Raw genomic sequence first — 19142 nt, 5'->3', positions numbered from 1 at the left:
GTAGACACAAATGAAATACTGCGGCATACTTGAACATTTAAACGCACACGCAATAAGTTGAGGGCCTCCAAGCCACCATTGATTTCTGAATATTTGTAATACATTAGCTCGTGTTGTGTCTTTATGAATTTTCATTCAACTGTTGCAGAACTGGGAAGTAAAAAAATGCCAATGCTCAACATACATCAATGTCAGGGTTAGTTAAATGTCTAACTACTTACATTAAAATAAAGCTTTTAACATACTGTATTGTGCTTATTGTGTACTTATACAGTATGTTGTTTTGGTTAGGTTTAGGTCCAGGGGTCAGTTAAAGGTTAACATGAAGATTTTATGCAGACACTTTAAAGGTCCCATTCTTCGTGTGTTTTTGAAGCTTTGTTTGTGTTTACAGTGTGCAATATAACGTGTTCATGTTAAAAAAAAAGATTTTTTTTTTTACACAAATGACTTTTCTCTAGTCTATAGCACTATTTTCATTGTCCTAAAAACAGGCTAATGTCTCTCTTGTTCTATGAAGTCCCTCTTTCAGAAATACGTATCGAGTTCTGATTGTGTAGTTTGTTTAGTGTGTTGTGATTCGACAGCAGCTTAGCTAGCAGTGCCGTTAGAGCTTAGCTGGCGACTGACGTATTCCTGTGGGCGGAGTTTAGTCAAAAACTCTTAAAGCAGGAAGTAGAGGGCTGTAGTCCAAACCAGGCGTTCAACTTTGTAAAACAACTTGGTTTAAACTGCTTTTTAGCTGTAGTTACTAAATTCTAGAATGGTGGTCAGCAACAGATGGACAAAACTGGCCCCCAGAAATAATATCTGGCCCGCGCCTACAGCCAGATTATATTTATAGCGACTGCACTGCAAAATAAAAATGACTTTCTTACTTAGTATTTTTGTCTTGTTTTCAGTACAAATATTTATTAAAAAATCTTACATTTCTGATGCATTTATGATGAACAGATACATTTTTTTAATGAGCAAAGTAACCTAAGAAAAAACATCTAGTTTTTAGACAAAAAAACATAATATTTAAGTGAATTTGTGCTTAAAACAAGCAAAAACATCTGCCAGTAGGGTAAAAAATATTGGACCTTTGTTCTTAAACACTTAATTAAAGAAAAATTCAAGAAAACATTACCCCAATGGCAGATTTTTTGCTTGTTTTAAGCACAAATTCACTTAAATTGTATATTTTTTTTTGTCTAAAACCTAGACTTATTTTCTAAGATCATTTTGCTTATCAAGAAAATACATCTTAATTTAAGAATTTTTAGATATTTGTTAGATATTTAGTATTTTTACTGAAAACAAGAAAAAAATACTAAAGTAATTTTTGCAGCGTGGTTCAGAAATTGATCTGTCATGACAACAACAGTTTACTCACAAAAGTTTGGATTGACTTCACGTGGCACTGCAAGAACCAACAGGTGGATGACATCAGAGTACCACAAGAACTTTTTGAAATCAGATTATTTGTCATATTATTTTCGCGGTCCTTTGATGTACTCCGGCTGTTGGTTCTTACAGTGCCTAACACACATAATCACTTCATCATTAGTGATTTTGACTTCAAAATGTTGTTTTTTGTTTCGTTTTTTTGGCAGAAATGTTTTATTTTGAGATTAATTGAGAGCTTTTAATTTGAAAAGTTCTGAATAGGCTTGTTTGAGATGCAGAGCAGGCAGCTACAGTGAGGGAAGTGAAAAAGTGCTTGTTAGGCCCTGTCCCAAATGGCACACTCCGTACTTGTGGACTTCCTAGGAGAGTGCAAAGGGGGCGCTGATGAGCACACTTCGGAGCATAAAAAGGACACCCTACAGAGTCGTAGACTTAGGAAGCACATGCAATTTAAAGCCACAAGACCAAAAGTCCCCATGAAGGGTGCGATTTGGGATAGGACCTAAGTCAGACACTTCACCAATCTCGCAGTCCAGTCGACCACAAACGTCAGCAGAGGCAGAGATCGCATTTGTGTATTTTATCGCGGATTAAATAAATGCAACTGAAATACCAATAAGTGCATTAAATGACGATGTTTATAAGGAGAATCAACGAAGGTGAACTGTTTGTTACTGGAAAAGGCAAATTAGTAAATGTTGGGATGTATCTACACTGGTAATTCATACAACTTTCATACAAATTTTCTGTTGTGTGCAATATAACAGCCCACAGTACTAAATAAAGTAATTTGAAAAGAAAGGAAATTTCCTGAAGCAACCTGCTGATGACTCGGTTGTGGCCCAACATATATGTCCCGATGCCAAACTCACTTGCTGACCCCTGTTGTACAATATTAAGCCTTAAAGGTCAAATACTAATTTTTGTTGTAAACTGTTTGTGTTTCTTAAAAATTATTGGTTTAATCAATTAAGTATTGTGCATCCTTGGCCCGTGTTTATAATGTACTTATAGTTTTACTGGCTATAGAACCGAATAAAAGAAGGGGAAACTTGATTCACGTAGATTAAACTGTGCCTATTTGGCCACCAGAGGAAACGCCTATACAAAATACCATTAACCTGATGGATTGGCCTGTAATGGGGTGAGAGGTAGCCTGGTTAGCCAGACCTACATCAAGATGTAAGGTCTGGCAACTCTTCACACAAACGGCTCAATGCAAGGGGCGGTATATAAGGTTGTCCCTCAAAATGCCTCTGCACGCAATAGGATAGCGCTATGACCAATCAGAGCAACGAAGAACAAAGTTTTCAAGTAGGAACCGTTGCAGCTCTGTCGTCATCATGTTAAGCCCGCCCCACAGACGCTACACACGATGTGATTGGCCTGACCAAATTTTGGTTTTTGGAGCTGTTAAGTGTATTGTGAGTGCCTAGACTAAACCCTGGCAGCAAATATATTTTGCGGCCGCTAGGGTGCGTCTAGATTTCTAGGCTAGGTGAGAGGTGCAGTCGCAATGCATAACTGAGAAAGGTCACACATTCGTGAAAATTATACACAGTGAACATTTCAGCTAATACACATGAAACCAAGTCAACTAGAAAACACTATATCCCCAACTTTCATCCATTTCAATATCAATGACTAAAGCACCACCACTGCTGAGATAAGACGTCGGTAAACAGCCTGAATCAAAAGCAACAGTTTGACACACTTTAAAGCATCACACTGGTTTCACAGAAGCCGTAGGACCTTAGTAGGCTGAAAGAAACGGCAGGGCACGTTTGTGAGCAGCGCAGAGACATAATTGTGTCCGAAGCAAAGAACGGGGAATAAAGCTTTCACACCGGGAGAAACATCTCTGTTGCACAGCACGTACAAATCACACATTGTCAACACATCTGCATTCCACAGCGTACAGCGTCCCTGCGACGACCATATGGTCATAAAAATAGACTGTGTTTCATGCACAGTGCAGACATCAAAAAATGGATGATGGTATTGCAAAAGACGCCGCTCGCACAGCCTTCCAGATCCGCCAGTAGTTATCGCCTAACAAAGCTTCGGGTGAGCAAGACTTGAGTTACGACTGCCGTAGTTCACGTCCGGGAAATAGGTTAGAAGAGACTAAAAATACGTCTCTGTGCAGATACATCAACACTACTAAGTATAATTCACGAGCTTAAGGCCTCAGAAGTAATAACTTTAATATATTGTGTGATATATACGTGATAGTCTTCAAGATGCCCTAGAAGGGCCTGGGATCCAAGGTCCAGTGATATTTAAAGTTCATGAAAAATCCATGAGGGTATCTCATAGTCTGGAAAGCATTGCAGTTTTAGGGTTAAGGGACTTGTCTGGCATGACCTTACCTGGAACACTGGTCACCATGTGATATTGAATTAAACTGATATTGAACTTTTTATCCAATATTGAAGAATTGTATTCATTAGGACAATATTACATTTCAACCATGCTTACAAATGCGACAGTTTGGACATAGGAATGGTATAATTCAATATAAAAATTGAAACACAAAAGGTGGATTTTAACAAATCTGTTTCCTAGTCAATCATGTATGGGTCATTGTACAGAAAAGGTGGAATTCGGGTGATGGAAATCTGCTTAAATGAACTTCTTTCAACATACTCAAAATTTCTTTAATAGCATTAATTAACTTGTCAAATCTATGAATCCGCAAAACGGGGAGCTTAATTTATTTTTAACTTTTTAATACATTTAATAAAAAATCCATGAGTCATTTATTTGTCATTGGTGTTACCTGTGATTTAAACATTAATGTTGATCCTAAATATTTTTTCTTATTACAGCTTGTGTATTTAGTTAAAGGTTGAGTAGAGGAACGATGACAGTAAGAAAAATTATTGATTATTAATATTTGTTTAATTCAATTCTTCATCTTTACCCAGCATTGTATGAAAATATTTGATTTTCAGTTTGACTTTTTTCTCTAAAACCAACAAAAACAAAAATATTCAATCAAAAAGGCTTTGATGCAAAGACTGAAATATCAACAATGTCTTACATCCCATATCAACAACAAAATCTTACTAGAAAGTACAAGAAAATACATTCATAACACCAAAACTTGGTTTAACACCAATGACACAATGTAACACCAATGACAACATTAGAATATAATTATAGATAATGAATATGATAAAACTTATAAACTTAAAAAAATGTTCCATCTTGTTTTGATTTTATCCTTTTATGTTGGTCAGTTAAAGGAATAGTGCTTAGGAAGTACTCATTAGAGAAGTAACACCAATGATGGTAACACCAATGAAAATTTCAGAAAAAAAAACTAATATTTTAACAAAATGGCTGCAATGAGCCATGTGCTATTTCATCAGAGATGTAACAATCAAATACTTATTCAGTATAATGTATTTTTATGTAAAGATCTTAACACTCCCAGCTATAAAAAAAAAAGAGTAACACCAATGACATTGAAAAAAATCTTATCTCAAAATTCTTAGATATCTCATGATATTTTAGAAAAAAAGGTAAGACATCTCACAAACCTTTTGTCTTCCTCCACTGCACTTCTTCCACTGACCTCTCTTGACCCATGAAAAACTTCAAAGAGCTGATGCATTGTTTCAAAATAAAAGTGCTTTGGGTAGGGTAACACCATTTGGTGGACAAATATTTATTTGATATTATTCATATTTATAGTGTATTTTTACCATTTCAATGTTGTAGTATTCATACAGGGGTTAAAGGTAAATGTAAATTAGATTTGTTTTATAAAAACATGGTTTTAAATAATAAATACACAGTTCAACTTCCATGTATGATCAAAGGGACAGGGCAATTTTTGGGACCAGACATTTAAAAAAAGTTTAAAAAAAGAAAATTAAATAAATAAACTCTCTCATTATTTTAAGGACAGTCCATATTTATTAAATATATATCATTATGGGATTATTGGGTCAAATTAAATGATTTAGGGGTCTGCAAAAGCAAGGGACAAGCATTTCCACCTTTTTTGTAGAATGACCCGTATACAGTGACCATGGCTGAAAAAAACCACAATGAAAGTAAAATAAAACTCCACAATGCATTAGTTAATTTTGTACATAGTTTCTCAGCAAAAGAAAAATTTTAAAGTGAACATCTTTGCTTGCAATTGCTAAAATAGGATATTGAAAAAAGATTAAAGTTACTATTGCTGGAACAAGAATAGACACACTAATATTTTTTGCAAGTAAAAAAACACCAAACGAACTAGAAAACTTTATACATGTTATCTGTGAAATCATTTAACATCAAGTAAAATTTAAATTTCATATGAACCAGTCATGAGTTTACATACAGTATAGGCCTGGGTGGGGCTGGCCCACTCAGGGCGCACTCACACTATCCAAACCAAACCGCGCTCGGGCGCGTTTGACCCCCAAAGCCTGGTTTGTTTGACTAGTGTGATCGCTCTGTTCCGCGCCCGAGCGCGGATTGGTTATTCGCGCCGCGGCCGGGTTGCAGAGGTTGGCCGGAGCGCGGTTCACTTGGGCTCAGGCGCGAAAGGCTGTGGTGTGAGCGCATTCGCGCCTGAGCGCGATTCAAAAGATGAAGACGTCAGTTGCGCGACCACTCATCTTCATCTGCCTCCGTAAAAACCTTTTGATGCGCGCCGCGGGGTTACGTGAATGTCTGAGCTGCGCACGTGACAGATGAACTAAGCAATATGATGACATGTGAGAGGGCTGTCTGTAATCGCGCACCAAACGACTCCGAATAAAAAACACAGACTTATCATTACGGTGGGTTCCAGTGTTAAGAGAGAGCGCTTTACTTCCTGCTTTTTTCAAAACAATCGCATCTTAATGACGAAAGCACGCCTGGACTCGGATCGATACAAGTACAGTGTGAGTGCGTGCATCTGGGGGAGTAGGGAGGGGTGACAATCGCGCTGGGGCTTGGTTTGGTTTGGTTTGGATAATGTGAGTGCGCCCTCAGAGTAACGAATGGCCCACCCAGTTAGAAGAGACACAAAACATTTTTGTGGAAGAGCAGAAGAAATCACACATAAATGATAATAATCTGAAATACCTGTCATTCAGAAATAAATAGCTATTTATATAGAAAGTTTATCATTTGCATGTTTTTAAACCTTGCAGATGTTAATATTTAAGCCATTTTAAACAGTTTGAGCACAAGAAGGTGAGCTGTTTCCTGGGCACAAAGACGCACACACATACTCAAATGGACACACACTTATTAGCGCACGCACAGAGATGCGTGTTTCAGAAAGCACGCAAACACAGAGACCTCTATGCGCTTGACAGAGACATACACACAAAATGATCTCGAAATACCACAATCTTGGCAAGTATTCTTATAAAAACAGGTCAGTTATGTCTTAAAGTGAACACAAAGAAATCAGATATTTGTCAGTATATGGACCCATGGTTATCCCCGTGGTTTTCCGGTCTTAAAGTTAATCAGAAGACAAAAGTTAAAAAAGAAAATCACTTCCGTAGCTTTAAAAAGATGAATTGTAGATGGTTATTATTCATTTGATTATATTTCTGTTCCTAAATACTACTGTAAGACTTTGTTTGTATTTTCATGTGCTTATAATTTCTTCATTTATTTTGTGTTTTCCTTATTTCCATTTTTTGCTAAACTGAAACTGATTTGATAAAAAAATGTAATTAAAATGTAATCCATTTAACCACTACTATATTGTAAAATCATGTATTCTGAGAGTAAGCATTAAGGTCCACCCTATCTCACTGAGGTCCACTCAGTTTAAAATGTCTGCCCTCACCCATTGATATTTTCTGTTAAAATAAAACAAATGACTGTAGGTAACAAAGCCAAAACAGAATTAAATCAACTCCAGGCCAGGGTGCCTCTTTTAATCCCAAAGCTTACCTAAAAAAGCCCATTGATGAGTTTGCAGGGTGTGTAAATCTAGTTTCTCTGAGCCTTACAATCAATCTGAGTGGACTAGCAAACAAAACCAAACACTGTAGGACACAAGACAGCACTTTACAAAACCATAGAAAGAGAGAGAGCAAGAGAAGCCCATTAGAGTGCTTAAATGCAACACTAGACTTGGACTTCAATCCAAACCAAATCATCGTGATTCATGTGCCATCCTGTTGACCTTAATACAGATTTATAGACCAGAACAGAGCAAATACACCTGAGTCAGATAAATGGGGGTGTGCAAGCCAATTCAACAACAGGCATAAATGTGAAAAACAATACTAAAAAAAAAAAAAAATACAACGACAATCGTTTCATTGACATCTTCAACAATAAGCAATTTGTTTGTTTGTTTTTTTCATTTAAAAAAATAAAAAATAATCAAATTACTTCAAATAGAAAAGTGCATAATGATACATATTCATCATTATATGCTTATTATTTCATCATTATTATTAAGCATTATATGTATAGTAATAACCATTTGTTCCTACCTTCATAGATTGCTTTAAATCCTTGGGCACTAACGGCGAAATCCGTAGTAAACCACAGAGCCAATATTGACCCCGAACTTACGATGGGAGATGGCAACATAAAGCCAGACAACCTGAAATGAAATGCATAAATGCAGTGTCAGCAAATAGTATACAAAAAACATTGTTAAAATACAGTACGTGTTTAAATTTACATTCACTGCACTGAGGAAAATTGCACTGCTCAGAGTTTGCTTTTGTATCATTTAAAAGATGACCGAATGTGTTTCTCAGTTTATTTTGATGTATTTCATTGGAATATCTTGTTACTTTATCAAAAGAGTCACTTCATTTTTCTCTTTTTAAATTGTTTTCTTTTTATCTTAATCATATCGTAGATAAACAAATAAGTTGAAGTACTGTACAGTATTCTACTCACTGTATTACACAACTTTTTGACACATGAGTAAATCATTGGACATGAAATATTGATTTGAAATATCTTGGCACCAGTTAGGTATTTTATTTATCCTGGCATGAACAAAGAGACAAGTTAAATATTAAAGTAGCACCAGTCTCTATGACTCTCGGATGAGCGGTGAAGCCGGATGAGCGGTATGTTATCAGTTTTAATGTTTGAGTTCATACTGGCATATTTTGGTTTGGATTGCAAACCTATTTTTTATCTTATTGCTTCCTAAGAGAAATCACTGTGACCATTAGTACAGTATATTTTTTTTCTCTTTCATATACAACCCGCACCCGAAGAACGTTTTCAACTAACCCGCCCGCAACTCGGAACGCAAAAAAATAAATATTGTACCCGACTCGCTTCCTGGCCCGCATAGTAATTGCTTAAAACATTTAATTGCCATCTTTATATCAAATGACCCGACCGACCACGACCTGAATATGATTAAAAATATTTTTGGATGAGGTGCGGGTGACCGCTCATTTTGGATCAACCCGCATCACTGTTCATTTGATAGATCCAAAAACAAAATAATTTTTCCCACATAAAAATCATTTCACAATCATTCAATTTTTGACATCTGTCTTCTCAAACATATAGGCCAGCAAAACCCAACTAATGACAGATGGCCTCTGAAACTCGATTGACAGATCAGGATATGCCAAATGTTTTTTTCCCCAGGTAATAGTGTGTGTTTTAACACTTTTTAATGAGGAGGGCCAACTAGCCCTGGCCTTCCCCGAAAAGTGCATTCAGCCCAATGGCTCTCAGCACAGCCTCAACCTTTGACAGCAGTCTTGTGAACGAAACTACAACAAGCCACAGATGAAACAAGGTCCCCATTACAAAGCCCAACCTCTCTGGCTTTTAAGTGAAGGCAGGACATGTTCTTTGAAGAATGCCCAGAGAAATACACTTGTCCCGTTCCTCAGAGATCCCAGCAAAGTTGCAGCGGCTGTCAGACCTTATGACATCTGCTGAAGTTCAGTAAAGGTGAAACATTTTACCACAGTCCTCAACCCAAGGTAGCGGACTGGAGCACAAGGTCCAACTTATCCAGGCCAGTTCTTTTACTCGATTTCATTAGCAAGATTTGTTTAACCCTGAGGAAATTTGTATTTCTCAAAACTTTAACCATCATATTTCTCACAGAGATTTAAAATAAAATGGCCTTAGACAATTGTAAGACTGCTCTGTAGAGCCATGAAATGAATGCAGATAACATAACCCTGAGAAACGTGTCAAATGTTTGACTCACAAGCAAGAGATTTACTGTACTTATACAAGAAGTTTTCTTTTACTGCTTATTGATTAACATTTCTTATATTTTTGTGTTGGAATTACTATCCTGCTTTGAACTGTTACCTCAATTATCCAAGTTTTTGTTGGATGAACTTGCAATTTCTCATGCAACCCATTCTCATGCAGTGCTTGTATAGCACGCAGTGTGAAAACTTGTGCAATACTTACGGCTAATTCCAATTTTGCGTGCATATGATATGCCAGTCCTTCCTGTTCACTTAATACGCGCATCTTTCCATGTCATTTTATGCATTCGTTTCTCATTTTTTTTTCTGTTTTTTAAGCATTGTCACTTGGGTTAAGAATTAGAGTATATTCCCAGCATGCATCACAGCATTAATAAATAATCTCAAATGCAATGTTTAACTATTGCTGTTAACTGTTTGCAGTTTATTTTCATAATGTTGCTTCTGTGTTTGTTATAAGTTTCTATTTAGAATTAATATTTATATTTTATAAAATATTACTACCATCAACTTGTGTAACTGTATAAGAAAAAAAGATCAATGTGTGTCTAGAGAAAGTTAGTTTCTTATTAATTACAGACTATCATGCTACACTGTAAAAAAAAATCTGTAGAAATTGCAGCTGGGTTGCCGGTAATTTACCGTAGATTTAAATTTAAGTTTTTTACTGGCAATATTTTGTTCAAAGTTAAATGAACATAAAACATTTACGAGTTTTTGTCTTTACAGAGTAAAACTAAAAAACAGCATCAAGCAAAACATTCTGGGAAACAAAATCTGAAGCAAAAAACAGAAGAAGGTTGATGATGATTTCTGGTTCCCAGAATGCTTTGCATGAGGCTGTTAGTGTATAGTTTTATTCTGTAAAGATAAAGACTTGTTAATATTTAAAATTTATTTAACTTTGAACAAACTCTTGCCAGTAAATAACATAAATGTAAATCTACGGTAAATTACCGGCAACCCAGCTGCAATAACATTGTAATTTCTACTGATTTTTTTTACAGTGTACATATGGTTCTTTTAAGCGTTGGCATATCGTCGCTGTCCAATGAGAACCACGTATGTCCATTTTGCCGATTTTGAGATTTTTCGACAGATTGAATGTCCAGGTTCATTTCCGTATACAGTATGCTTCACATATCTAAATGGCCAATGAAAAGTTGTGAAATCATGTCATCTGATTTTCACGTATATCCATTTGGTGTCAAAGCTGTCAATCACGCTGCGTATCTCCCGCCCTGTGGAAGCATCTCGCCAGTCTCGAGAAGTTTCATCGAACCTCAGCACTGGATAGCTGAATAAACATAACATTGGAAAGACAATGACTTCCTTCATCGAGGTAAACGTTTCCCCCTGACACCAGACGTACGTCTTAATGGTAAATGGTAAATGGACTGCATTTATATAGCGCTTTTAACAGACCTATGGCCATCCAAAGCGCTTTACAATTAGCCTCACATTCACACATTCACGCGCACATTCATACTCCGACGGCGGTGTCAGCCATGCAAGGTGCCAGCCAGCTCGTCGGGAGTGACAAAATAACGGTAAGACTGTGCAAACAAATTATCTGTCTAGCATTACCATGTCAGTGTATTGATTCATTGTCCCTTCATAGTTTGCAAGAGACATTTAATAAATGTATAATTAATATTAAATAAACTAAGCGTATTTAATAAACTAAGACATAGGCTATTTAATAATTAATGATTGGAAGAACGCGTACAGTATCGACCACCATTACTGTAAAATATGCACGTATGTCCATTTAAACTCAATTTTGGTCAAATGTGGATTATATCATTACACTGGAAAGAATATGGTTACATGTAAAGATGCCGTACCAAGTATGACGACGCTACATTCAACTTCTTTTGAAATACTGTGTTTTTTCACTTTCTGAAAAGTAACCGTTTTGGACATACGTGAGTTTCATCGGGCAGCGACGATATGCTATTCTACATATGGTATTCTTGGCATATGTAACTTGTAAATAAGATTACATTCATATATAAACAGATTCATATATTACAGATAACCAATAAAGTAAGATCAGTAAAGGTGTAATGTCACCACACATACACCGATAAGTTACAACTAACATTCAAAAAACATTTCAGGCAGTTCACCAAAATTTAAAGTGTAAAAGAGAACATTGAAAAAAACAGCATTTTATAGTGCAACTAAGTTAATTCAAAACTTGTTTTCCATATAATTGAATTTCCATTCTGAAACCACGGTGATAGGTTTTTTACATTTTAATAACGTTGCTTGTCTGTGTAAAACTCACTGCTGAGATGTAAAAGTGGATGGGTGAGAGCATGCTGGGCCAAAAAGCAACTGCATAGCATCCCCTCTATGGCAAGTCTCTATGGCCTTGTTTACACCTGGTATTAAGATGCGTTTTGGTCGATCGGATTACAAGTGGACGAGAGAGACACATTCCCATTCACACCTGGTGTTTTAATCCGTCTGTTTCATCCACTTTTGAGCACTTCTGTCCTGATTACTTCGAGGGGATATAAATTAACTATAAATATAACTAGAAAATGCATTTCCGGAGAAACTGCAAAAGTGTGCTTGCTCTGGTGCGGTCATTAACGTGATTTGTGAATTGATGTAAAATTTTAGAATGTTTTTTATCTTGTACAAAGTTTAGTTTCAATACGTGAAAGCATTCCTGAGACACACACACACACACACATTATAGTATTATTTTTACTACTATGGAAGTGAATGGGGCTCATGATTGGTTTGGTTACAAATATTCTTCAAAAGATCTTCCTTCATGTTCTTCAGAACAAAGAAATGTATACAGGTTTGTAACAACTGTTTCTCTGAAGTTTATGATAAAAGAAAAGATTTCACTCAGTGATTGACAGCATAATGCAATCAATCGTGTTCCCATTCAATAGTAAGCATACACTTTAGATTTATAGATTTATCTTCTTCTCTGAAGATAATTTAGATAGATGAGGATTCATTTAGTGGCAGAGAGTAAATTACAGTGCAGTCTTCTGGCAAACTGTGTTTTTAAATGTGTCATTGCTTTCTTTTAAATTTCTCAAAGTCATGACTGTTTAAATATACTTGGCATCACATGCATGATTTTATGGTAAAGTTGACTTTTTCGCTTCAATCCACAATCATTTAATCTTAAACAATTCCGCTGTCACAGAGCCAACGACCAACCGATCGCGGCACTGCTATTTCAACACTGCCCCTGCTACGCGAGGACGCGCTACTCACGTGTCCGGACCCGGAAGCTATTTGTGTAAAGAGACACTCCATTTTGTTATGGTTGGCTGGACATTTTTGGGGCATTAACCCCCCCCCAAACCCGTAGACCTGCCCTTGCTCCACAACAATTCATTGATTTAGCCCAAACGGTGTGAGACGAATTAAGTTCAATATGTTGCTTGCAATAATGCTTGTTTTTCCAGGTGGACATACATAGCATAAACACACCAGCTGGACATAAACTTTTCATAGCAAAGTCTTATCGCTTTGTAGGCGGCATACATCATAAAGAGTGTCTTATTTCAGAATATTAACAATTATAAAGTTGACTATTATTCTTAGTTAATCGTAAATTGTTGTAATATGCATATGACTTGCGCATGTAATGCTCAGTTAACTTAAATAATCCCAGCTGTATGACGTATGCAGCCCGCATATGCAACCTCCGTAGGATGCAGCCTTCGATTTGAGAAGCGGCCTATGTCTTTGGGTCATGCAGAACATGTTTTTGATCAATGATTCATTTCTCGTCATTGTTATGACCGATGATCCCCTCAATGATGCATTCATGTTTGTTCAACACATCATTCAGTGTTAATCTCGTCGTGAAAGTCTGTGGAGTATGAATCCTTCATTGTTATGCTGTTAAATGAGACAGTGGCACTGCATCATTTCTTCTGCACCTGTCTTGTGAGCTGCTCTTTAAACCAGCAAAATCATATGACTGTTTTCGCATGTTTAACAGATGTGCCAGACCTACTCATCTGTTAGTCACTCTGCTATTTATACACTGATAAAAACAGAACCCTCAGAACTACACAGGATGGTGCTCAGTTGGGCTGTTATATCTTAATATTTTGTTTTTAAATTTGGGTGTTCTGAAAGGCTTAAAAGGCTTTTTTGTTCAATCACAGGAACCATAATTTAAACAAAAAAGCCACTAGATGGCATCCCATCGAAACGTGAAGCAAATCTTTTCAAAATTCGCAAAAAAAGAAAAACAAACAAATGCAAAACAGGTGCATTTCCATCAAGTTGTTTGAGCGAATGCCGGTAGTATTGTAACCGACAGTTATAAAAAACAAGGCATGCTTAGAAAATAGAGACAGGACCGCATTTAGTTACGATTTGGCAAGTTATAAATATACTAGAAGCACAGCTTGAAAAGGGCGGTTCACATTTCTCGTCTAAATCTGCGCGGAAAACGCGTCTGTCTGTTGGTTCTTGTCACATGACCTGTGGTGCACCTGCGGCATTCTAGAAAGTTGAAATGTTTTTAAATTGATGCGGTGCGGATGCGTCTGGAAAAGACAAGCGCGTCACCGCGTTACTTCCAATATGAGCGCGCATAACGCACACCTACATTTGAAATACGAACAAAAGACACGAAATGTGAATCGCCCCTAATTGCCAAACTGAATGCTGTACGCTAGCAAGGGCATTGTGACGACGTAGAGCCCCATTTATAGGAAAGACAATGTCAGCTCATACATCTAGACGATCAGTCACACGGGTTTAATGTACGCTATGTCAGAATTAATTCGGCAAATGCATTTCCATCTCCCATTATTCGCATTTACTCTTTCTCGCATAAGTCAAAAACCACCTCAAGCGAGCATAAAAACTTTTATTGCAAACTAAGGAATTTTTATTCGAAATTTGCAGTTTCCATCAATCGTTTCTTATGTGATACTTCAAAATGAACATAAAATCAGTGTGATGGAAACCCAGCTACTGTCATATGTAAATAAGGTATGTGTTTTATATTAAATGATATAAATGTATGCATCTATATGCATTAATATAATAAAACAAACTGTAATAAGTTGAGCCGCCTCTAAGTCGCTGTCAAGTTTCTGCATTGTTGGTTTAAATCTAAAACATTAACCCTTTGGGGTCTGAGGATTTTGGTGATGATTTATTCATCTTGCAAGTCTTGGACACAAAACTGATCTACTGTCTTAGTTTTTAGTAAACTTGGTCCAAACCTTAACATCCAAATACCTTAAAATGATGGCTTGCACATGATCTTGGTTAACTTTGAATTGCACCAAAATAATATGAATCAGGTGAAAATAATAAATGTTTCAATTAATACCACAAGTCTGTTGAATGCTTTATTCTGATTGGTTGATAAATGTTCCACGGGTTTCTGTAAAACTCACACCTAACCTGTCAAATGTCTTAAAAGGGACATTTCACAAGACTTTTTTAAGATGTAAAATAGATCTTTGATGTCCCAAGAGTACATATGTAAGGTTTTTAGCCTAAAATACCATATAGAACATTTATTATAACATGTTAAAATTGCCACTTTGTGGGTGTGCGCAAAAATGTGCCATTTTGGGTGTGTCCTTTAAAATGCAAATGAGCTGATGAAATGCAAACGACATCACAAGGGAAGCCAAATTTCAATTAGCTATTTTTTCACATACTTGCAGAGAATGGTTTACCAAAACTAAGTTACTGGGTTGATCTTTTTCAAATTTTCTAGGTTGATAGAAGCCCTGGGGACCCAATTATAGCACTTATGGGCCATGCACACCAAAGTTTTTAAACACCAGGAGGTCACCGAATGCCAGCTTTATTTCAGCCGACTGCCAGCTTTCTTCAGCTGAGTGCTTTGGTTGCTGTAATACTTCTGCTTTGTGTATCAGCCATTGTATGATGCGCTGGTTGGTTGTTGTGATATTTGTCCCGCCCATCCTTCATTGCGATTGGACGGCCGTGTGAGAAGTGACATTGACGAGCTGAGCTTTTCATCGAATGTCGAATGCTTTTTTCTGCTGGCTTTTTTGAAAAACGCTGAGCTTCCATTGGAAACAAATGAAACATACGTCGGATGCGGGCGTGAAAGCTACCTTAAAGAGTAACTAAAACCTAAACCAACTTTTTTTAGTTAATGATCTGTAAGAATGATGCTTTATTAGTGCTGTTCATTGATTTTAGTAAGTTTTTTGACATTTGGATATAAAGTGTTTCAATACTACAATATATGGTGTAAAAACGTCTGAGTGCTGCCCTCTTCAGGTTGAACGGTGGCTACTGCAGTTGAATTTTCCAATTGGATGTTGGGTCCAAAAAATGCCTCATTCAAGTTCAACACGCCCTTGTTACGATCTCACCGCACACTAGTTCGTCCCCTCTATCTCCATTGGGGTCTGCCCACTTTTCTTGCATTTTTCAAATATTGCCAGTGGGTGGAGTCACGCTCTGACCAGGGGTTTAGTTACGCTTTAAACATAGAAAAAGACAGATTTTCATTATATGTCCCCTTTAAAATAACCACCAGACTTTGAATTATTTGAAAATAATGCACACATACAGTGTAATTCTGTTGGTGTGCTTTGCGTCATGCCACATTACCACCTTGTGTGTGCATTATTTTTGAATAATTTAATGGCCTGTCGTCAATTATTCCTTATAACCCAGCCCCAGTGCTAGTTTAAACAGAGTATATGTTTTAAATCACATGCCATGTTTCATTAAATCCTTCCGTTTATTTTGACCATATAGGACTTTAAATTTGAAAATCTTGTCAGATCGAACCAGAGGCAGCAGCTTGGAAAGCAAATAAACATTGTTTGAAACAGGTCTGTAAAAAAAGCTTCAAAACAAGATAAGTCTTTTGAAAAAGATAAAAGGTCAGTGTGTTTCAGATTCATAGTGTAAAAGTTGCAAACTTTTAAGGCACTTTTGTAACAACAGTTATTCTGCCTTTACTGCAAAGCAAAGCCATTGTGGGTTTGAAGCACATGCAGAGAAAATAAAATGGTTACGACTGTTTAGAGAAGACTGCGGGCATCTTATTAATTTTTTGTTGAGGACTTGTAGAGTAACACACATCACCCCCGCACCTTCCAGGGAAAAGCTTCTGCTAGTTTTTTACAGAAACTTTCACAACTTAAAGAAGACTTTCAATAGCCATTTAAATGTGCACAGCCAACTATAGCTAAAGTTGACTTTCTGAAAACTGTAAAGCTTTAAAGCTTTGCTCTTTATGTTTCTTGGTGTCTGACATGTCTTGCTCAACCGATGGCTTTATTTGTCATCCCAATATTTAAAATTACACACTGCTCGCAAAGACTTTAATTCCATCAGGCTGCTTTTGAATAGAAAAAGAGCTTTTTGCAGCCTGATGGTTTAGTTACATGTCATTGTGTGATCAAGTCTTTCCCCACAATTGAACATTATTATTTTTGCACTTTAACAAAAAAGTTTAAAAAAAAATACAATTTTGTTGAAAGCTAATAATGTTTGATATGTTTGATGTGTGTATAATAGCTCTCAGCTCTGAAATTGAATTAGCGAATGAACAGACCAAACAAAAGGAGTTGTTTTTATATACAATATGAGTGTTTTTTATTGAGCGGCAGATATTGAATAGTGATGTTTGTTCTTATATTCTACTCACACACTTGCATTAAACCAAAACAAAAACAAAGATTCGGCTTAATAATAACCCGTACATTCACTGAGCGCTAGCTGCTATGGACCCGTACAATGGACAGATAATGGCAGATATGTGTTTACATGCGATGTGTGCGTCAGGGCAATATGATTTTCCAAGCATGACAAAGGGTCAGAGGTCAAGAAGGTCCACCTCAAGAGATGATATCTCCAGAGCGAAAAGTCCACTGGGTAATTGTAACATTTTCAGCCTGTTTTTTCTTCATGTGCATGTACATGGAAAGTCATTGCGGCGTTGTAACCAATGAGAAGCGTGCGATGAAGCCTCTGGAGGTTTTATTACAGCAAATATCAGAAGCGATCACGGTGGATCAATCACACTCTGAACAGATATCCTCCTGGAAGTGTCGGAGCGAGTGCATTAGCTCAGGAAGAACAAGTAACTTGGCTTTGTTTCAGACATGACTTAATGAATGCCTGTTAGCGACCACCTTCCTCCCCTGTGTGGTGTGAGGTACTTTTAAGTTTTTTTTTATGATGGCCATTAGGCAACCGGCTTTCGATGGGCCTCTACAGTATATCTCCATTGATTGAAACATTGAAAACACTGGCAAGTCCTTGAGAAGCAACAAAACCAAACAGAGCCAAATAGTCTCCTTCAACTTGAAAAGTGCTCCTGTTAACCTTCAAAACAACAGCTAGATTTGAACAAACCCTTGTGTTCATAAAGCAAGAGGGAGAAATAAATAGGCCAAACTCAATTTCATTTCAAATAGTGTGGACTTGTTCAATCTGTAAGTAAGAAAATATCATCTGATGTGCTTTAGGACACACTTGAACAACATGCAGTACAGTACTTTTTAGTGCAAAAATAAAAAAAAAGATATGCTTTAAATTAAATATGATGTATTAATGTTAATAATGTATATTAATAGAGATGCACCGATCCGTCTCACGGCATTCCGATTTCAAGCCGGTCCATTTGTTGATGCCAATTGTGCAAGTTTATATATCAATGATAATTAATTAATTGTAAATCTTATAACCATTTTTAATTTTTCAATCAAATTTGAAACAGTTCACATTAGTTAAAGGAACAGTATGCAGGATTGTGGCCAACATTGGTATTGCAATACCAAAACTTGTGGCCAAAACTGGTACTGCAATCACCCAGCTGGTGGCCAATACACAACATGACAACATAAACATCAGTTGAGGGCTGCAACTCCACTTTTTAAATGACAATATCCTGGCCAGACCACTGTTGTCAGTGATATAAGTATTTAAAATGAAAATGATTTCTTAATGTCTAGTGACATATCAGTGTCATTTTATGATTAATTGATATAAATTTCTTTCATACTGTTCCTTTAATGCACCTCAAACTAACATCAATTACTAATTATATAAACAAGAATTATTAAATGCTTATTTACAATATATTGTTCATTTTTTGTTCATAATGCATTTACTAATGTGAACAAGTACAACCTTTTTGTAAAATATTACAGAAATTTGTATTTTATATTATTCAGTACATATAAACAAATAATTCAGTGTCTGTTGTTTTCACAGTCATAGCTCTAATACAGTATATGAATATGAACCCTGAACGAGCAACTCGAATCAAACTCGTGTACAATTCAACGTACAAATCTTATTAAAGGTAGAAAAGTGATTTAGTTAAGAGCAGTGAGAGATTTTCCCTCAATGCTGTGTGATTAACACGAGTGACAGACAGGATCAAAATTAGGTAACTTCCCCTTTAAGACCGAAGTCCAGATCTAATATACTGTTACACATGTGTTTTCACTTATATAGCTGTTTACTTTCTCTTAAGATTCAAATGGTTGTGTTTATGAGGATACTTGCAAAAGCCGGGAATTTTCACGCATGTGTGTATTTAAGGCTAACACAGCGGCA

At 36.5% G+C, this 19142-nt stretch overlaps 1 protein-coding gene across 1 annotated transcript in view; it reads right to left on the bottom strand.

Annotated features, from left to right (window-relative positions):
- The window catches only part of csmd1a (CUB and Sushi multiple domains 1a), a 667584-nt gene that overhangs the window by 395597 nt on the left and 252845 nt on the right, over positions 1-19142 (bottom strand). The window contains exon 3 of the mRNA XM_065250481.2: positions 7848-7960. Coding sequence (XP_065106553.1) covers positions 7848-7960 — 113 coding nt within the window. The remainder of the gene's footprint in view (positions 1-7847; positions 7961-19142) is intronic.

This window comes from Paramisgurnus dabryanus, chromosome 20 (assembly GCF_030506205.2).
Source record: "Paramisgurnus dabryanus chromosome 20, PD_genome_1.1, whole genome shotgun sequence".
In the NCBI taxonomy this organism is placed as follows: Eukaryota; Metazoa; Chordata; class Actinopteri; order Cypriniformes; family Cobitidae; genus Paramisgurnus; species Paramisgurnus dabryanus.
This window is presented reverse-complemented; position numbering and strand designations above follow the sequence as displayed.